At 39.3% G+C, this 22,370-nt stretch overlaps 2 protein-coding genes and 1 long non-coding RNA gene across 4 annotated transcripts in view; all 3 read right to left on the bottom strand.

The window, feature by feature from the left end:
* Window positions 1-14,258, bottom strand: part of capn7 (calpain 7) — a 22,882-nt gene extending 8,624 nt beyond the window's left edge. Inside the window, exons 1-17 of the mRNA XM_029451112.1 lie at window positions 14,200-14,258; window positions 13,877-13,989; window positions 12,966-13,074; window positions 11,084-11,241; window positions 10,906-10,973; window positions 10,169-10,402; window positions 9,848-9,934; window positions 9,125-9,251; window positions 8,638-8,723; window positions 8,070-8,163; window positions 6,019-6,165; window positions 5,576-5,682; window positions 5,308-5,428; window positions 4,911-5,055; window positions 4,621-4,720; window positions 3,807-3,942; window positions 3,643-3,718 (exon numbers count right to left, since the gene is read on the bottom strand). Coding sequence (XP_029306972.1) covers window positions 3,643-3,718; window positions 3,807-3,942; window positions 4,621-4,720; window positions 4,911-5,055; window positions 5,308-5,428; window positions 5,576-5,682; window positions 6,019-6,165; window positions 8,070-8,163; window positions 8,638-8,723; window positions 9,125-9,251; window positions 9,848-9,934; window positions 10,169-10,402; window positions 10,906-10,973; window positions 11,084-11,241; window positions 12,966-13,074; window positions 13,877-13,989; window positions 14,200-14,245 — 1,954 coding nt within the window. The 5' untranslated portion in view covers window positions 14,246-14,258. The remainder of the gene's footprint in view (window positions 1-3,642; window positions 3,719-3,806; window positions 3,943-4,620; window positions 4,721-4,910; window positions 5,056-5,307; window positions 5,429-5,575; window positions 5,683-6,018; window positions 6,166-8,069; window positions 8,164-8,637; window positions 8,724-9,124; window positions 9,252-9,847; window positions 9,935-10,168; window positions 10,403-10,905; window positions 10,974-11,083; window positions 11,242-12,965; window positions 13,075-13,876; window positions 13,990-14,199) is intronic.
* A 1,596-nt stretch (window positions 14,259-15,854) lies between these two features.
* On the bottom strand, window positions 15,855-17,677 carry LOC115020963 (transcription factor SPT20 homolog). The gene is given in 5 exon segments (XM_029451065.1): window positions 15,855-15,978; window positions 16,055-16,147; window positions 16,224-16,425; window positions 16,529-17,188; window positions 17,653-17,677. Coding segments are annotated over 5 exon segments (1,104 nt in total).
* A 46-nt stretch (window positions 17,678-17,723) lies between these two features.
* LOC115021616 (uncharacterized) lies at window positions 17,724-19,538 on the bottom strand. 2 transcript variants are annotated; one of them, XR_003833744.1, is made up of 4 exons: window positions 19,443-19,538; window positions 18,968-19,039; window positions 18,666-18,755; window positions 17,724-17,751 (listed from the first exon to the last, which is right to left on the bottom strand). It is a non-coding gene; the product is annotated as an uncharacterized LOC115021616 (long non-coding RNA). The 2 variants fall into 2 exon arrangements; XR_003833743.1 differs by having other exon boundaries at window positions 17,729-17,751; window positions 18,666-19,039.
* Between the last annotated feature and the right edge of the window lie 2,832 nt (window positions 19,539-22,370).

Raw genomic sequence — 22,370 nt, 5'->3', positions numbered from 1 at the left:
CAGATAGTAATGGGACAAACCGGATGTGACCAATCTGCCTGAGTGTTTCCCATTTAAAAGAGCGCCGCTTGGCGTTATGGAAGCGCAGAGAGGATGTGTTCGTGACTACGTCGAAAACCAGACCAAGATTGTGCAGGGCCCAAAAATCTATCGAGACCAAAGAGGCAGCCGGTAAGACGCTGAACTTTTAGCTTGAGAGACTGTTACCTGCCGGAGATCGCTGCCACTACTCGTTTGATTGACGCTGGATTTATGTCATGATCGGTAGCGCGCTTGTGTGTGTGTGTGTGTGTGTGTGGCTCGGTGAGCTGATTGTGTACATGTTTGCAGAACGGCTTGTTTAATTTCTTATATCGTTTGTGATTTAAGAACTGAATGCATAAATGAGTACTTAAAGTTAAAATGCCATTAGAAGTACACATTTACTCAGTAAAATAAAAGGCATTTCCTGTTAAAATGATGACAGCAGCTGTGCATGTGTTATGTTCATTTAGTGGGAGTGCATTTGTAAATTAATTTAAGGTTGAAATAGTTGGAAATTACAAATGTGTGTATCTTGCTATTTACATTTATCTGAGTTGCCTTGTAATATGTATTAATTCTCTTTTCTGTTTGTTTCTATTCAAAAGGTTTTTCACCTCTAAATACCTGACTCTAAATACCTAACTCTAAATACCTAACTCTAAATACCTAACTCTAAATACTTGACTCTAAATACCTGACTCTAAATACCTGACTCTAAATACCTGACTCTAAATACCTGACTCTAAATACTTGACTCTAAATACCTAACTCTAAATACCTAACTCTAAATACCTGACTCTAAATACCTAACTCTAAATACTTGACTCTAAATACCTGACTCTAAATACCTGACTCTAAATACCTGACTCTAAATACCTGACTCTAAATACTTGACTCTAAATACCTGACTCTAAATACCTAACTCTAAATACCTGACTCTAAATACCTGACTCTAAATACCTAACTCTAAATACCTGACTCTAAATACCTAACTCTAAATACCTGACTCTAAATACCTAACTCTACATACCTAACTCTACATACCTGACTCTAAATACCTAACTCTACATACCTAACTCTAAATACCTGACTCTAAATACCTAACTCTAAATACCTGACTCTAAATACCTAACTCTAAATACCTGACTCTAAATACCTAACTCTACATACCTAACTCTACATACCTAACTCTAAATACCTGACTCTAAATACCTAACTCTAAATACCTAACTCTAAATACCTAACTCTACATACCTAACTCTACATACCTAACTCTAAATACCTGACTCTAAATACCTAACTCTAAATACCTGACTCTAAATACCTAACTCTAAATACCTAACTCTAAATACCTAACTCTAAATACCTGACTACCTAACTCTAAATACCTACTCTAAATACCTAACTCTAAATACCTAACTCTACATACCTGACTCTAAATACCTAACTCTAAATACCTGACTCTAAATACCTGACTCTAAATACCTAACTCTAAATACCTGACTCTAAATACCTGACTCTAAATACCTGACTCTAAATACCTGACTCTAAATACCTGATTCTAAATACCTAACTCTAAATACCTAACTCTAAATACCTAACTCTAAATACCTAACTCTAAATACCTGACTCTAAATACCTAACTCTAAATACCTGACTCTAAATACCTAACTCTAAATACCTGACTCTAAATACCTAACTCTACATACCTAACTCTACATACCTGACTCTAAATACCTGACTCTAAATACCTAACTCTAAATACCTGACTCTAAATACCTAACTCTAAATACCTAACTCTACATACCTAACTCTACATACCTAACTCTACATATCTAACTCTAAATACCTGACTCTAAATACCTAACTCTAAATACCTGACTCTAAATACCTAACTCTAAATACCTGACTCTAAATACCTAACTCTAAATACCTAACTCTAAATACCTAACTCTAAATACCTGACTCTAAATACCTAACTCTAAATACCTGACTCTAAATACCTGACTCTAAATACCTAACTCTAAATACCTGACTCTAAATACCTAACTCTAAATACCTGACTCTAAATACCTAACTCTAAATACCTGACTCTAAATACCTGACTCTAAATACCTAACTCTAAATACCTGACTCTAAATACCTAACTCTAAATACCTAACTCTACATACCTAACTCTAAATACCTAACTCTAAATACCTGACTCTAAATACCTGACTCTAAATACCTAACTCTAAATACCTGACTCTAAATACCTAACTCTAAATACCTAACTCTACATACCTAACTCTAAATACCTGACTCTAAATACCTGACTCTAAATACCTAACTCTAAATACCTGACTCTAAATACCTAACTCTAAATACCTAACTCTACATACCTAACTCTAAATACCTGACTCTAAATACCTAACTCTAAATACCTGACTCTAAATACCTGACTCTAAATACCTAACTCTAAATACCTGACTCTAAATACCTGACTCTAAATACCTAACTCTACATACCTAACTCTACATACCTAACTCTACATACCTAACTCTAAATACCTAACTCTAAATACCTAACTCTAAATACCTAACTCTACATACCTAACTCTAAATACCTGACTCTAAATACCTAACTCTAAATACCTGACTCTAAATACCTAACTCTAAATACCTGACTCTAAATACCTGACTCTAAATACCTAACTCTAAATACCTAACTCTACATACCTAACTCTAAATACCTAACTCTAAATACCTGACTCTAAATACCTAACTCTAAATACCTAACTCTAAATACCTAACTCTAAATACCTGACTCTACTCTAAATACCTAACTCTAAATACCTGACTCTAAATACCTAACTCTAATACCTACTCTAAATACCTGACTCTAAATACCTGACTCTAAATACCTAACTCTAAATACCTAACTCTAAATACCTAACTCTAAATACCTAACTCTAAATACCTGACTCTAAATACCTGACTCTAAATACCTGACTCTAAATACCTAACTCTAAATACCTGACTCTAAATACCTAACTCTAAATACCTGACTCTAAATACCTAACTCTAAATACCTGACTCTAAATACCTAACTCTAAATACCTAACTCTAAATACCTAACTCTAAATACCTAACTCTAAATACCTGACTCTAAATACCTAACTCTAAATACCTAACTCTAAATACCTGACTCTAAATACCTAACTCTAAATACCTAACTCTACATACCTAACTCTAAATACCTTGTCTGACTCTTTCTGAAATTGCAAAAAATAAAAGGAGGAAAAAAGGAAAAGAGCAGTTTGGTCTTTTGGAGTGAAATCCAGTTAAAAACTTTGGGTAGATGTTTCCATCCCTTTCAACTAGGGAAAGCTGCACATTTAGAAAATAACTTGACAGCCACTTTGAACATGATGTGTGAAAAGCTCAGTTTCAGGTTATTCCACCGGAGAGAAATGTTTTTGCCTCATTAGGCTTTCACACGGCTGAGTTTGTTGTATTTTAGGGGGAACTATTGCTTATAATGTATCAGAGAAGTCGGGGGTTTGAGATGGACTGATCTAACAGTGTGTGAAATAAAGAAGTGACAGTGGGATCAGACAGAGACAACATCGAACCTTACCTGGGTAGTAAACCTTCTTCCCATCAGTCTTGTAAACAACAAGAGTGATAAACTCTCTGTTTTGTGCAAAATCATCCTGCACAAACAAACAGAGAACCTCCATTAGATTAAAGTCACATGAAAACGTTCCTGACATTCATGTGACTTTGTCTCTCTGTGTCTACCTTGTCAGTGATGTGTCTGGTGAGCAACACCCACACAGCAGCGCCCCCTGTGGGACACTGGACCTCCAGCTTGTACTGGGGATTGTTGGCCAGACTGTAGACGTCCTTCACTGGGCCCTGCTTCCCATCCCAGCTACTGCACACGACACACACACCAGAGCACTGAGCACATTTACTGAGCACAACTGATCATTTCATAGATTAATCAATTTTTCTCTATCAGAAAATAGAGAAAAATGTCCATCCCAGTTTCTCAAAGTCCAAGATGATGTCTTTAAATGTCTTGTTTTGTCAGTCCCAACATACAACTATTCAGTTATATGATATAAACTTTGAGGCTGAAAGCAGCATTTTCTGACATTTCTGCATGAAAAATTACTTTAACGATTAATCGATTATCAGATCATTTTTCTGTTAATCGACTAATTGTTGCAGCTGTAATTGTAATATAATGCATATATTTATTTATCTTATTATTTCTCTATGTTTTTATATATACAGAGACATATATATATATATATATATATATATATATATATATATATATTAAAATAGAATAGAAAATAAATAAATAATAATAATAATAATAATAATAATAAATATATATATATATATATATATATATATATATATATATATATATATATATATATATATATATATATATATATATATATATGATAGAATGGGAGCAATACACACACACACACACACACACACACACACACACACACACACACACACACACACACACACACACACACACACACACACACACACACACACACACACACACACACACACACACACACACCTGTGAATACAGTAAGAGTCTTTGAACAGGGCGGGGTTCCAGCTCAAGTAGATGACATCATAGTACTGACAAAGGTCTTCCCATGCGATCCAGAAAACACCTGCAGAGCAACACGAAGGGAAAAACTCTGATGTCTTTTGTTTTTGTTATTTGACTGAAGCTCCACCATTTGTCACGCCACAAACACATAATGGAACATTTCAGGGTATAAGAACAAAACTAAAAGATGGTAGATGGTCATTGTCTGTCCGTATTGTAGGTATTGCATTATGGGAAAATAAAGAAAATACCATTATCAAACTTCTGAGCCGTTTTGGGGTCAAAGTTGAGGTACTTGAGGAGTTCGGGTGTCCAGTTCTTCTCGTCACGCTCACTGTAACGCCCCTTCCACCGCAGATGACTCCACGGGTTCTTCAGCTGCAGGAAACGCATTCCCTACGAGCACAACACAGCCGCAGACGTGACGATACGACAGATGATGGGAATGTATCCACAGGTCACTTGGGTGGTGTGTGACTCCCAATTTACCATCATACCATCGCTTTTCAATCCCAACAGCACATAAAGCCTCAATGTTCAGCTGCATCAAAGGGTCAGTGTGTTCCTAATGAATCACTAAAGCTTATGTTTTACATATTCCCTTTAATGATGGATATTACTGTATGATGCTACTGTAGTTACACTAACCTTGTGATCCCTGATGTCGAGAACAGCGTAGGCGTGTGTTGGCACTAAACCCCATCTCTCCCCTTCCTCTTCTGTCATCACCCCCGTTGCTGTGGTGATGAGGACGTCACCCCTATGAAACCTGGCAACGGGGAGAGAAGAGATGAAGCCACATGTACAGATGGAAAGAAAAGGGAATATTAATGACAAGAAACTCACAGAAAGAACAGAAAAAGACAGATTCTGTGAGGGAAAATTAAATAATCTGGGAAATATTCGTGCTCGTCACCTCTGGTAGAGCATACGGAAAGTGTCGTCCTTGCTGAATGACTGATTGTCTGAGTGCATAGCGATGCGTTCGGGGATCCAGCCGGTGAGCGCATGCAGATCGATGTTCTGTAACACATAATATATATTAAAAACACAACATCATTTCTTGACAGACTTTGGTTTGTATTCTGTATGAGGTCTGCGGAGAGTTACTGGGCAAGTTACTGCTAATATTTTAGAAAACTTCTATTACAGATTGTGTTTGATTTCAAAATCTTTGAAGACGTGGAAGTGACCCTGTCTCACCCAACGGGAAGTTATACATAAAGTATTTTAAACTTTAAAGCTCTGTCACACAGACGTTTGATCCTCACTCAACAAATCTCTCCAAATGTTTACTTTGATCATGTTTATCGAAGTCTTATAGCAGCTTCTTCATCTTCAACTCCAAACTCCACTCACCGAGTTGGAGCCAGGGAAGTCGTAGCCTCCCATCACCTTCATGTAGGCCTTCTCGATCAGGGAGACCCAGAGCTCATTCCTGTTGCTGGAGTAGGAGCACAGCAGCTCTCCATTACGATCCACCGGCAGGTAGTCGTCTATAATCACCTGGACACAGGCGGGGTGTACAGTTGAGTGATGATAAAACGATCATAACTTAAACATAATTACTATTTTGTTTATATATGTGTGAATCAAGAGGCAACCTCCAGGTCTGACAAGTGAAGTCAATGCAGAAGAGCCTTAAACCTGCATTCTCTCTAACTTCCAGCAGGGGGCGACACCACTGGTTTCTAAAAGAAGTCAGATTGTATAGAAGTCTATGAGAAAATGTTTCTACTTCTCACTTGATTTATTACCTCAGTAAACATTTTCCTGATAAGTTTAAAGACTAAAGCTAAAGACTTTCCTTTTGGGGGGACCTTTTTCCTATCAAGGGCCATTTTGTTTTTACAACATCCTTCGAGGGCCGTACTAATTATTGAACTGATAACCTCTGAAAAAGTTTTTTAAGACGCAGCTCATTCATTTCACTTTTCTTTTATGCTGTGCAAACAATCAACTTTTGTATCCTGTATCTTCTGTTTTATCAGAAATCCTTTATTAGTCCCACAACGGGGAAATGTATCTCGTCACAGCAGAAGAACATATGAAGTAAAAAGGCAGAACACAATAATTAAATAGAATAAAAAATAATATAAGTACCAAGAGGTTGATATAAATAAAGTGAGTATTGCACATGGCAGTGATAACTGCACAGCAGTGGTGGGACAGTGTGTTCTTGGTGGGGGGGTCTACCTCTCTATCTCTCCATGTTTGTATGTTCCGCTCTGCAGAGAGCTGCTTGTTGGGCCGAACTCCACCGAAGAGCGTTAACTTTATCCAAACACTCGTCCTCTCAGCTCGTGCAGTTCGGCATGTCTCGTGGTGTAATGACGGTCGAGATTATTTTTCATCAACGCAAGCACGTCCACACAAACTCGACACACTGGCCTTTAACTTCCACAAAGAAATAATCGTTCGTCCATTTCTCCTGGAAAGTGACATTCTGTATCCAGCTTTCTGTTTTACACTCGCCATGCTGCGTTCCCTGATGTCAACGACCGTCTCGTTTAATATTGAAGTTTTTTGACATGACGTGACCACGTGACGACACGTTCCACTTGTGTTGTGTTCAGGGACCCTGACCTTGGCCAGGAAAAACAGTCAATCACCCGTTTAAAATATTACCGTCTAGTTATTTTTGCTAGTGGATTTTCTTTGCGTGCGTTTTACGAATTACCTCGAGGGCCGGATCAAATGGTCTCGCGGGCCGTATACGGCCCGGAGGCCAGAGGTTCCCCACCCCTAGTGTACAGTCTGTAAAGCACACGGAGACAAATGTATAATTTGATTTGATTTATGTCACAATTGATAGTTTGTGTTAGTTTTCAGTTCAGGAAAGTTATTGTAACATTTTGGTCGCCTTCTGTTGTACTGCAAGATGGCGTCACTAAAAACAAAGATGGCAACGGCCAAAATGTCAGACTCAAAGCTTTAAAAGTCCACAAAGCACTTGGTGACATCAGGTTGACTACGGCCACTTTTTATACAGTCTGTGGTGTGAACACAGTAGAAGTTTGAATATGGCCATTTCCTTAAAATGTCAAATATATTTTAGTGTAAATTCAACAGTTTTGAACTAAAATAAGACAGATGTTTTACTTTGCATATTGAATTAATTAAGCCACATGAGAATATGCAATTCACATTTCTGTGAATTAAGACTATTCATCTCGTCCATGTTATATTTTATTAAGTTTATCACCAACATTTCTTGAAAAACCATTTTGACGGCAACAGAAATCCGTAATAAAAGGAAGAATATGTGCACACCTGCACAATACTGGTCTCCAAAATGCTTGTGCAGAACTTGCATTTATACCGTGCTGTATTCTGATGTATGTTGTGTGTCTGGTCCTGACCGTGTTTTCTCTCTGCGGGTGAACTAGCTCAGCTGATTTGTCTTTTACCTTCCTGGGGACTCCGTTGATGTGAAGCTTGACCATGTACTTCCCACAGGGGTTATACTCTGGCTCCCCTCGTCTGTTCTGAGGGAAGATGACGCTGTAGCACACGAGAACACACACACACACACACACACACACACACACACACACACACACACACACACACACACACACACACACACACACACACACACACACACACACACACACACACAAGTATTTAACATAAGGCACCAAATATAGTGGATATGATGCAGGATTATTTATGTAAATATACTTCAGTGTAATGTGCTCAGTTGAACTCTATGATCTGAAACTCAATAATTACTATTAACATTGATTTTGATCCTGTTCCATGATGATGTACACTACAACATAATATTGTTTATAACAATACATGGATTATTAAAAACTGAATGTTTTGTTTTCTTTGGTTTGAAATGGGTGAAATTTTAAGATACTGAGAAACAGCACGAAACACCCTTCAAGTGAAAAACCTACTCTGTGTGCTGTTCATGCATCTGCCTTCAAAAAGCAATACCAGTCCAAACATAGAGGCCACATAAAGTACCTGGTAATGAGTTTCTTGCTGTAACGCCTCTCGTACGCCGCACTGATGGCAAGCGACGCCACAAACGAACAGTCAGACACCACCGTCTGTACAAGACGAGAGAGGATCATAAAGCTGCTACTGTATCAAGACAATATCCCTACATATTACCAAATACATTGAAATAAACAACACATGCAAACATATTTAACTGTGTTTGGATTTTAAGTGCTGAAGGTTTATACTTTTTAACATGAAGATCCTGATCTGTGAGAACGCTGCGCCCTCTACTGGACGATTTCAGACAAGTTGAAACATCCAGTAAATACAGAACATACACTCACACTGCAGATAATATGAAACAGAATACTATCCCATATAATAACCCAGTCTCCCTCCACAGATACACAGTTTACAAGCAAAGGCCTGCCATAGAGATATACTATCGTTACAGTGTTCAACATCTAGTATCACAGCTGCTTCCTCTGTCTGCAGCCGCCACACTGACCTGCTTGATGCTGAAGCTGGACACCGACATGATCATGGTGGGGTTATTGCAGATCTCGTCTGGCCGGACCCAGCGGGAGAAGATGGCTTTCTGTTTGGGTGACAGCGCCAGTTTCCCCATTTTGTCCCTGATGAGAAAAATAAAAAAACAGTTAAAAACTGTAGAACTAAAAGCTAAAAACTCTGTTTGTGCATCACACCAGACTGCATTTAAAATCCACAGTATGTTTTTGTAAGCTAATACCAACTAAAGTTGCAGATTGTTCATATTTTGTGGAGCGTTTAAAATAAAGTAAGTCTTTGGAAGGCTTCTAAAGCCACATCGAGGCTTCAAAGCAACCGCCAGCGTTTCATGAAGCGCTTCTGCAGCGTTTTAGACAACAGTCATACGTTTGTCTCATGAAAAACATACATTTCCATTTCTACACACGTCTGAATTCACACCGACTCTAAGAGACATGCATTCAAACCACCAACATGTCTTTACATTGCGACCGTGTTAACTGTATCAGGTTCATTATTTATATATATTTATATTATTGATGTGAGACCGAGGAAATAAAAGAAACAACGCAACAGAAACATTTGATCCTGTATACTTCTCATTAATATAATGGAAGAACATTTTTCCTTCAAGGCTTCAGGTGAAAAACAATTCACAGCCGACGCTTAACTGGCGTGTTTAACAGCTTCAACGGCATAAACTAAGAGAAAGTAAACTCACGAGAAAGGGACAGGAAAGGCAAATCGCTCCCTCAGGTCCACACTCATGAAGGGCACATAGGCGATGCTGTTGATTGTAGATGTACTCCTGAAAGTTAAGACGGATGAGATTAGTGTCAGACTTGTCTTTGGTGTGATGAGTATTTATTTTTCTGTGGGATTACACACATGTTCGGGCCTCATTACAGAAGAACTGCTTGTGCTTTATTCACCATAGTTTCAAAGGTAGTTTCTGTAATGAGGCCCGTCAGACGTCACCCTGACTGGAGTCAGTATTAAGTAGTTTTCCAGGTCTACCAGGTGATTCCAGCAGACGGCTCACCTGAGCACCTCGATCTCCTCAGACGTGTAGCGCTGACCCTGAGGCTCGCTGGACTGGACCGCCCGGACCGGCTGGGGTTGTGGTCGGTCATTGATGCTGAAGTCTGACCCGAGGGGAAAGAATTGGCGGACCGGGCCCCCAGAAGGGGCACCGCTGCTGGGCTTGGCACCAGGAGGCCCCGTTCTGTCCTGAGTTGGAGTTGATCTGGACTGGGATTGTTTAAGACCCTCGGCCCTGACAGAACATCGTGGAGAAGTTTGTTTGATTTCATTTGCTAAATAAAGTCTAGCAAAAACACACCAAGTATTTAAGCTCATATAACGGAGTTATTTTTAATACTTTGTTCTGTTGTCAGCCCAAGAGTGATACAACTACGACAACTGGACCATGCAACATTTGCAACATCCTAGTGGCTGTCAGTAAAGGGCATCTATCCAATCACAGTGAACAGGGTGTATCAGGGCCTGTGGCACAGAACCAACAAACCGGTGGGCGTTGGAAATCTATCCGTCTGTCTTTTAGGGGAAATGTGTTGCTTGGAATGTAAAGTTCACAAGTGAAGTCATAAAGAGACAGAGAAGTACATCATTGAGGGCCAACACTATGGGAAACCCAAGAAAAGAACACAAAATCCAGGCCAGGGTGCATAAATTCCCAGTGTCTCTGAAAGGCTTCCAGGATGTGATGGAGCCATGGCACAGCTGGAACACGTAGCAGCAGCATCTGGTGGACATTACCTGTCTAAAGCTTGACGTGCCAGCTGCTTCAGCTTGGTCTGCAGCGCCTGGTCCGATGTCTCGTTGGACTGTTGCAAAAACACAGAAGGAGACAGAAATGTGGAAGTAAGCAGGGACAATGTGGGGGAGTGAAAGTTAGAGACGGTGACGGAGATAGTGATGACAGCGAGAGCCATACCGTGTTGATGCACAGCTCCACAGCCTGAGTGTACAGTTCAATGGCTTCGTCGTCATTTCCCTTCTCGTCTTCCTCGAAGGCCTGGGTGACCAGGAAGTGGGCACGCTCCAGGTCCACATGCTGCCGGGACTTCAGCGGGTCGCTCTTCTGGGCCTGGACTGGGGTCAAAGGTCAAGGGAAGGAATGGTCAGGACACCAAACACAAGAGATCCCACGTTCCGCCCTCTGACTGCTAATATCTCTCCGTCAGTTAAGTGTTGCCATAACTCTGATGTTAATCGCACTCGGGCTGGAAGATACATCAATAACATCATTTATCTGGTTTTTGAATGGAATCGTCGAGGCATAAATTGAGATATCTTGAGACATAATTACGTCGTATAAATTGATAATATCAAGAACATAGTAATTCACATTTCTCAGAAAACTTTCTGTGAAATATTTTAAGGGGATATCATTTAAAGATTGTGCTTTTTGTTTGTACATCACACTTATATGGAAATATATATTTTTTTTTTTCCGCTATAATTCCACTTGAACATTTTATTTTCATAATGTCAAGTTCTTAATGAAATGAGAAAATGCTCAGTACTTTTCATTTGTCAAGTATTTAATTCACACAGGAGTTCACACACACACACACACACACACACACACACACACACACACACACACACACACACACACACACACACACACACACACACACACACAACCATGTGGTTGTTTCATATAGACGATTTATTTATTGACTAACCAGAAACTTGCTATATCATGAAATACAAATCATGGCTGGAGTTATTCTTAAACTACATCACTTCCTGTAACCAAATCAGGAAATCATAATGATAATTGTTTTAATGTATTGCACACTATGTAGATTTTTTCTGGATGGATTAAAAATTAAAACTATATGAACAATTGTGAAAGTTCATCTGCTGTTACAGAAAAGTCTACTTTTCATCTCACAAAACAGCAGGAACATCAACACAGTCATCCACTGGCTGTCCAACAAAGCAGGACACTCCCACAGTCTGGTCACACCCATGCACACACACACACACGCACACACACACACACACACACACACACACACGCACACACACACACACACACACACGCACACACACACGCACAGTGAGGAGAGTCATGGAAAGAAGTAGTCAGACCGAAAAGGAGAAAGTATGTGTTTAGAGCCCATTTAGAATAAGAGTCGTGAACAATTCCTGACTTATTACTAGTCACAAGCGCGTCACTTCTGCAGGACTTTAGATCTGATTAGATTAACTTCAGGTGAACAGTAGGGAAGGATGAATAACAACATGTAATGTAGTAGAAGCTGCCACGCTCTGGAAACACAGTTAAGACTCCCGCTGTTCATGCCAGTAACAGAAACCTTATTATTCAACACTACCAAACCAGTGAACCAGTGCTTGCTTGGAAGGAGGGAAACAGCATTACAAAATGGTCAGCTGTTATACTTGAATAGATAATGTGTGTATAAAGCCATTATAGTGCAATGTTTTACAATCCAAGATAATGAGAAAATGCATTGTTGAGCTAAACAATTAATATAAATATCAAATTAATCAGTGAATGTGTCTACATGATTCTGAAAACCTAAATAAATACAGCTCCCTTGGTTAAATAAGGTAAAATAAATAACATGAATGCAAGCAATGAAGTTAGCAAACATACTGTAAAACTAGGAGATCTGTGCTGGTTTGAGTTCCACAGCGGGTCCTGTCTAAGAGGCCTTTACCAAATCCTGGACCCCCCCCCCCCCCCGTGTGTTTTAGTCAATGTTCACATGTCACTCTGATAATGAAAACAAGCAAACCAAAACAGTGGACCCCCGGAGTCTCTTGGCAGGTGAGCTTACCAGCATTGTGGAGGGCTTGGACTCGATCCAAATACTCGTTCACTTTGTCCTGGATGCCCTCCAGTTTGGACCCGGACATGCCAGCATATATCAGGGCCTGGGCTGCCTCCTATTGGAAATAAAATCCCAGAAGTATCAAGTTATTTATTGTCATATAGACAACAATTACAGAGAAGCAGTTGTAGGCAATGAAACTCTTAGGTCTCAGGCGCCCTCCAACGATGATTAAATAATTATGTATAAAAGGAAAATCAGGCAAGTAAAACATAAAATAATATCTATGTGTGGTAGATAGTAATTGCAAAATGTATGAAGTGTAATGTAAAACAAGTATAGATTAAATGTGTATATGTCTGACGAGTAATTACAGAAATACATAAATGTAAAGTGGTGAAAAACAGCGAGTGAAATCCTTTATTTATTCCAGTAGTATGTACAACAATATATGGCAAGTGATACTTAGGCTCACAATGTTTACATAATTATCAACTAATAAAATATTTAAATAAAGAAAAATAGCTAAAAAGTCTTAAAATAACTCTAATAATGTTCAGTAGTGTATGTTTTATTTTTCATAAACTGGAGTGATTTGCATTACAGTTCTCTCTTAACAAACACCATTAAAGGTTATGTTTACATCTATGGATAGCTTTTTATATTCTTTTTTTTACAGAGTCAGTTATAAGTGTATGAAGGTAAAGTGATAGTATGAAGGTGGTGGTAATTAAATGTCAATGTCATTTTTAAACAGAACATTAGGTGACAGCTAATAAACAGGTGAGAAGCGACATTATACAAGTGAAAGTGAATGTTTACCGCAAGCTAAGCTAACTAGCTAAGCTAACTAGCTAACGTTGACAGGTAGCAGCTATGGACACCTGTCAGTCAAGTTAAAACGTATTGCCACTTACCTTATAATAAAATACAGCCTCGTTATATTTGCCACTCTGGTCATAAGTGACAGCTGTTTTGGCAAATTTGAATGCATCGACCTCCAGCGCTGTGCAGTCCATGCTGAACACAACTTGTTGACAAAGTGACAAACTCTGAGTTAGCCGGCGAACAGGCTAGCTAACCGCTAACGTTAGCTACCGTAATCCGCCAAATTACCTAAATGTCTGTCATTCACTCGAGACACAGTTCATTTCATTAACTCGGACAAATCATAGTAAGGATCCTGACGAGTGTCCGTAATCCAGTGTCCAAAATCTGGCTAGTTTAAATTGTGCTTTACCTTTTGACAGAGGACTAGTTATACTAGCGAACACCAAAACAACCATGTTGTTTCCGGGAGACAGGCTTCGCGCAGCCGCATACTGCAGTGTGTTGCATTCAAGTGCAGTAAGAAACAATATTTATTACTCGTAAATGGCTGAAGCGTAGACTCGATTATTTTAGTTTAATGTATTTATATATTGGAAACATTTACATATTCCCTCAGAGTACGCCAGGATAAATATACTAATATATGGTGAAGATTAATTGACTTTATAATAACCCAAACACAAGACGTGTGGGTAGATGTAAGAGATTTGAGAATAACTTGAAAAATGTCAGCTAAAACAAGTAAGCAATATGACAGGTAACAAGAGAAAGTGTCATTTTTCATACTTCCATTGTTATAATTTCATTTATTTATTCTATTCTATATTATGTGTTATCCAATTAATCAAAGTGTAGAGGAAAAGATTTCCTCGGATAATAGAGATCGCTACCTTGATAATGAATCTTTAAATATGTTTTTATTTTTGTTTATAATTCAAAACAAAATCCGGATCTTATAGGAAAGCAACAAGCAAAAAAAACAAACATTGAGATTCAAATCAATTTCCATTAGTAAAAGTAGTCAAAGACAAAAAAAGAAATACATTTGCATTTCTTTCCCCTTATTTGACCATTCATAATTTAGTTGTTCTGTAATAAAAAGTCATACTTTAAGATTCAAGCCCCTCTATTTTTATTTTTTTCTTAGGTACTTAAATGTATTGTTTAATCCTCAATTGACCTCAAATCTTAAATGCAATTTATGAGATAACATTTTTCTTTTCTTTTCTTTTTTAGTATGTAAACACAGCACTTCCTGTCCAAACAGAAGTTGTAATAAGTCAGGAAAAAATGCAGGCAGACAGGTAGACAGGCAGGTACAGGTACGGAGTCCGAGTCAGGTTCAGGTTTAAAAACAAAAGGCATGAAGCATATGGTAACTTTGATGCTCTGGCAGGGAATTAATTGAAAAGGGCCGGTAATTATGGGGCTAATGATGGGAGGAGGTGGGTGGAGAATGCTAGGCAGCAAATGAGGGAAGTTGGTACAACTATGTAGATGGGTGGGGTAGTCAGGTTATGGGGAAAGGAGGGAAAGTCCGAGGGTGACTGGATGACAGTATTGCTCTTTGTAAACCACACAATGAAACCTAATAACTGACACTTACTACCCTGAGCTATGGCGCTCTATTTGTTGATCATGTGTTACTGATTTGTGAGCTTCAGGTGGAGCGAACACGGAGTCACACTGATGAAAGGTCTGTCATATTTTCAATGAGCAACAAGCTAAGACAAAAAAAAAGACACGATAACTGTGTGGCAGCATTTGTATTCAAGGTAATAGACTAAAACATGAACTTTGCTTCCAAATAGATCACCTCTGCATTTTAATTATTCAAACCAAAATTCAAATGCTCAAACTGCTCCTTGTGTGGCTCTCTTTTATTTAAAGATATTTTCACACGTCAACAGAGTCAGAGAGCAGAAAGCAGGAAGTACCTGACTGGCACGGTGGGAAACTACTGAGACAACACATCTACAATATATGCATATAAGTACAAGGAAAGTATATTATGAAATGTCCCATTACACTATCCCGGGACCTTTTCAACTGTGACTGCAGTGTTTAAACAGATAAAGCCTTCTTCCCACAGATCCATCGTCTTTTTTCATCACAGCTCACTGATCTCCATCCTTGTATCCAGTCAGACATTGCACAGTGACCATCAGTAGGATGTTGAAGCCAGGAGCTGAGGGAAGAACATGATGTTTAGAACAAGGCTGATATATTTTGTTATTCAAAGTGTTTAGCAACGTGTCTCTTACTTTACAATCAGATCACTTCCATCAACCCACTTCCATCTCCCCTCTACAACTCTCAGGCCAAACCAGTATCCATCAAATCCTAGAGTGAACCATCTGAAATACATAACATACACAGTTATCATATATTTAAACATTTAAACACATTATGTCCTGAAGTGTTCAGACCTACAGATACAAGTTCATAATTGTGTTATAAAAATGTCATTACTTTTTCTCTGTATGATGGAAAACAAGCAAATCTGAATTAATTCCTCTGCAGAATCCTCGAGCTTCTTCCCATGTTCTCTGCTCAGAAGGTCCAACATCATAAAACGTATAGCAGCTGAGCCCGTTGAATGCCCAGCCCTGCTCACAAGGTTTACACTGTTTATCTGAAACAACAGAGACCAACCAATGAACAACATTACTGCATTGTGATTTCATTACTATTATAATGAGTTATTACTGGACATAATGAACAGGATCTGAACATACCTTGGTTTCCTGAGTTCAGCTCCTGGTTTTGTGAGTTCAGCTCCTGGTTTTGTGAGTTCAGCTCCTGGTTTCGTGAGTTCAGCTCCTGGTTTTGTGAGTTCAGCTCCTGGTTTCGTGAGTTCAGCTCCTGGTTTTGTGAGTTCAGCTCCTGGTTTCGTGAGTTCAGCTCCTGGTTTCGCGAGTTCAGCTCCTGGTTTTGCGAGTTCAGCTCCTGGTTTTGTGAGTTCAGCTCCTGGTTTTGTGAGTTCAGCTCCTGGTTTCCTGAGTTCAGCTCCTGGTTTTGTGAGTTCAGCTCCTGGTTTTGTGAGTTCAGCTCCTGGTTTTGTGAGTTCAGCTCCTGGTTTCCTGAGTTCAGCTCCTGGTTTCCTGAGTTCAGCTCCTGGTTTTGTGAGTTCAGCTCCTGGTTTTGTGAGTTCAGCTCCTGGTTTTGTGAGTTCAGCTCCTGGTTTCGTGAGTTCAGCTCCTGGTTTTGTGAGTTCAGCTCCTGGTTTTGTGAGTTCAGCTCCTGGTTTTGTGAGTTCAGCTCCTGGTTTCGTGAGTTCAGCTCCTGGTTTTTTGAGTTCAGCTCCTGGTTTTTTGAGTTCGGCTCCTGGTTTTGTGAGTTCAGCTCCTGGTTTTGTGAGTTCAGGTTTTGGTTGTCTGCAGTCAGCTTGGTGGTAACTACAGAGACAGACAGAGGAAGGCGTTGGACTGTGAAGCTTGTGTCTCTGAGAAGTGTTTTACATGATCATAATAGACATTGAAGAATGGCTTCACTTCAATCTGATTTAAAATAGTTCTTAGTTCTTAAAAGAAAGAGGGCTAATATAGCCTTACTAATATAAAACATATAATGTTATTAAATATTAATTACACATTTAATTTATAAAGCACTCTTGTAGGTACTTAATGACACTTTACAGAAGAGAAACGTTTCGTACAAACATACACACACGAGAAAATAAAAAAATAAAAAAGAAGTTATTAAGAAAGAAGAAGAAATTATTAATATTTAACAGTTTAGTTTAACACACACACAAAAACACACAAACACACACACACACACACAAACACACACACACACACACACACACACACACACACACACACACACACACACACACACACACACACACATTTGATACCATGTCTTTGACAGTTTGTCTCCATGTCTTGTATTTGCTCTGTTAAGTTCTTCTTCTGGATCTCCAGCTCCTGGTTGTCTGCAGTCAGCTTGGCGGTAACTACAGAGACAGACAGAGGAAGGCGTTGGACTGTGAAGCTTGTGTCTCTGAGAAGTGTTTTACATGATCATAATAGACATTGAAGAATGGCTTCACTTGGTTCAATGTGTTTTAAAATAGTTGTTAAAAAGTGTGTTTTCTTGCTCATTACTTCTGATCATTCTGCTGGATAAGAAATCTTTTCTAATGCACTTCAGTGTGAGAGAGAGGGGACAAAGTCCACACTCCTCGTTCTGTGCAGAAACACATTCAACTTCACCTGAAGGTAATATGATGTTCCAGTAGTCTAAGTTACATCAAGTGTTTATCTTCCACAGTCACGTGTCTTCAGATAACCTTTAGAAGACATCTTTGCACAGGGCCAGTATGAACAGAAGGAAGGATTACACCAAACACAACATGTTTGTGTGTACATGTGGGCGTCTGACAGACCTATCCTTTCAATAAGTCCCCACGTACACTCTGCATCCACGCCTGCATGCATTCACACCACACACAGTCTATGATACACACACACACACAAAGAATGAGGGCGTGGCTTCACTAAAGGGGGCAGGGCTAACACACACCAATGAAAGAGGAACTCCTAACGATGCCTCCCACAAGAGTCTACGAGAAACGCTTCATCAGTTTGGCCGTGAATCTGTTTAGAAGTTATGCACCTTTCTGTTATAGGCCACTCACACTGACACACCCCCTTTTCACCAATTAGCATCACACACACACACACACACACACACACACACACACACACACACACACACACACACACACACTCACACACACACACACACACACACACACACTCACACACACACACTTCCGCACCACATTTCAGTGGGTGGGGACCTTCCAGCTGGTCACAGCTAAAACCAACTTTGAGTTGAAGTGACATTCACATAGAAGGTACTCACAGTGGATACGAGCGCCCATGATGGCTAACAGTATCAGCCAACACACCGCTATGGGTAGAAAAGAGCGAGTGAAGAAGAGAAACCTCTGGTCTGAAAAATAAGAAATCAGTTGAAGCACCTGAACAACTTCTTTCAACAGTCAAAGCTTCTTTGAATACACTTTTAATATAGAAGAAAAGGAGATGATTCAATATTCACATTTCCAACCTTCATCATTATCACATGTTTGAACTTCATGATTGATGAATAAATCTCATGTTTAACGACATTAAATTGTGAAATGTATTGTGTTCATAATGCACCTGGAGGGGCTGCCCTTTTATCCACAGTGCATTCTGCTGCATTAACATATACAGCTTCTTCTTTGATTTCCTCTGAAAGATAAACACATGATGGTTTATGTTTATATGTTGAGCACACTGGAGGAACCATTATACAAAAGATGGATTTTATAATCAGTTCAAACTTTGTAAAATCAGCTGCTGGCAGTCGTGAAAAGCACAAGAGGCAAAAACCTGGTACGATAAATGTAGATAAAGAAACATTCCATGCTTCAAAGTGCCAGTCAGCCTCTGTTCATACTGTTCTGTTCACCTGCAGCACACTGAATACATCATACAGCTAAAGATGGGTTTGAAGTGAATTTGTCCATTTTAAAAGCCTTTGGTGCTGAGGTGTGGTCAAGCATCAGAAGCATCATACATTTCAACATCCTGCTACATAAACAGATATAGAAGATAATGTTTTACATGCAGACATTACAATATTTTAAAATACCCATTTCCTGCAGTGTTGTTCTGTTCATCCTGAAGCAAAGGTTAAAGTCCTGCTGCAGTCCTGAAGAGGTCTGTTAGGAGGGCGTCTGGTCCGCTGCGACGCTCTTTAGTGGACTTACTGCTTTGAGGTTGAGACTTTTTAATGTCTGTATCATCCTGTTCAATCATGCTGCCACTTCCTCTATGATGGTGTACTATCTGATCTGATGAAAGCTTACTGATAACTTCAAGAAGCAACATGAAGAAAAGATAACAACAATGTGTGGCACCATTTGTATTTAACACTAAAACATACATTTGCTTCTATTGTAGATAGACAGGAGACACTTCACTTCTACATATTAAGATGTGTGTGTGTCTTCTTGCCTTTACCCTCGTACAGCTGAAGGTAGACAGGAAAGAGGGAAAGAGAGGGAACGACATGCAATAAAGTGCTGCGGGTCAGATTGAAGGACTCATCCTTAGTACATGGACACACACTCTACCAGCTGAGCTACTGGAGCACAATACGTATTAATATTCTTTACATCAGAATACAAATGCTTCAGAAAACTGCTGTGGAGACATCGTGTTGAGAGCAGGCTGTGCACCACTCTGTGTCGGCCAATCAGAAGCAGCCATTAGAGATAAAGAAAGATATGAGAAGAAACAGGAAACTTTGAGGACGTTGGTCCTTTCATCACTATATGTTATAATATTATAATAATAATTATACATTTAATCTATAAAGTGCTTTTCTAGATACTTAATGACACTTTACAAAAGAGAAATATTTCATACAAGTATACACACAGACACACACACACACACAGACACACACAGACACACACACACACACACACACACACAGACAGACACACACACACACACACACACACGCACACATAGACACACACACACACACACACACACACACACACACATAGACACACACACACACGCACACACAGACACACACACACACACACAGACACACACATAGACACATAGACACACGCACACACACACACACACACACAAAGACACACGCACACACGCACACACACATAGACACACACACACACACACACACACACACACACACACAAAGACACACGCACACACACACACACACATAGACACACACACACACACACACACACACACACACACACACACACACACACACACACACTTGATATTCCTCATGCTGTCTTCAACCTTTCATCAGCTGACAGTAACTTTTATCACAAACTAAATATATGTTGTTATTATTTTGACCCATCTGACGAACATGAAACTCTTCTTTTTAATACTCACAACTTGTTATTTCATAAAGTCAAGATGTGATCAGTAGCGTGACTGTGGTGTGTGTGTGGTTCTGTGACTTCAACACTACCAATCATCACATCTTCTTAAAGGGGACATACGTCAGGTTCACACTCGTATTCTGTGTTTCTAATATTATACAATAACTTTCAAACACTCATGAGGATACAACTCTGAACAGAGAGAGAACATCAGCTTCACACACGTGAAATCATTTAAGAGCAGAAGATTAGCTTCAAATAAGCTAAACCAACGTAAGTGCAACATACAGAAACAATAACATAAAAACTCAACCATTAGCTTCAAGTAAGCCAAACTCTAATAAGTTCCATACAAACAATATATATGTTCTTTATTTGCTGAGCTGCAGTGGAAACAGGAGTGTTCAGTCTGCAGAAGGCCTGCTGACCTGACATCAATGGGGAGGTTGTTCCACCATTTACGAGTCAGGACAGCAAACAGGTTTTATTTGATGGTATCTGGGTCCCACTCGCAGTGAGGGAGCAGCGAGCCGATTGGCCGATGCAGAGCGAAGTGAGCGAGCTGGGTGTCTGGTTTGACCTTGGCCTGGATGTAGGAAGGGGCCGATCCATTCACAGCACGGTGGGCCAGCACCAGAGTCTGGAAGCAGATCCGGGCAGCTACTGGTAATCAGTGTCTCATTAAATCAGTCATACACATTACTGAGAACATTGGGAACCTCTCAGTTAGTCACAGGAACAAGATCGTTGTCAGTGTTGGGGAAGTTACTTTGAAAGCAACCAATTAGAAGCTGAACTACAGCAAAGCTTCCCTTGGGAAAAGTGTAGTTTGGTTAACAGCCAGTTATTAAAAGCAGCTCAAGCATCAAATACGTGTTACGAAGTTATAAAAGAATATAATTTTAAATAAGTCACTTTAATTGAGTTTATTTCAAAAAGTGCCAGCTTGTGCACAGATAATAAACAATACCAAACAAATAAAATAGCCTTCTGAAAAATATTTAAATAATATTTAATATAAAAAAATTAAATTGCTTCAATTAAGTAGAGAAGCAAAGGTGAAATAAAAAATAAAAAATCCCTTTCCTTTAATTGAAACTGATACACACATGTTTTAATCTCTAGGAGCAACAGTAACTGATGCAACACAAGCACAAATACACAATAAAAAGTTATTTAATACTTTTAGCTTAGTTTCCACATTTCTTCTGATGCATAGTTATTTCAGAGTACGATGTGTAACGTGTAACACTGGGTAATGGCCGGCTGCTGCAGTGTTGACAGATGGCCACTAGATGGAGATGGGGAGGTCAAACTTCCCTGGCACCATGAGCACACACACTTACACTGCAAGGCCTATAAAACATATGAAACTTTGAATGACTTTTATTATTACTGCTAACCTTCATGTGCAGATACTGTACGTCGTGTCCTAGTTCTGATGAAGAGGTTCAGAGGAAGAGTTCACACTTTGCATTATTTGGTGATGTACTTACTTTACGACCAAGGTTTGCATTGAGCTCATGACCTAATTATTTCTAAAAGCACACGTCCTGAAGTTACAGGAACATGTTTTCTTCCTTTAAACACGTTATGAAAGCAGGTCTGTGTCCCGCTCAACTCTCATACAATATGATTCA

Source organism: Cottoperca gobio, chromosome 16 (genome assembly GCF_900634415.1).
Source record: "Cottoperca gobio chromosome 16, fCotGob3.1, whole genome shotgun sequence".
Lineage (NCBI taxonomy): Eukaryota > Metazoa > Chordata > Actinopteri > Perciformes > Bovichtidae > Cottoperca > Cottoperca gobio.
This window is presented reverse-complemented; position numbering and strand designations above follow the sequence as displayed.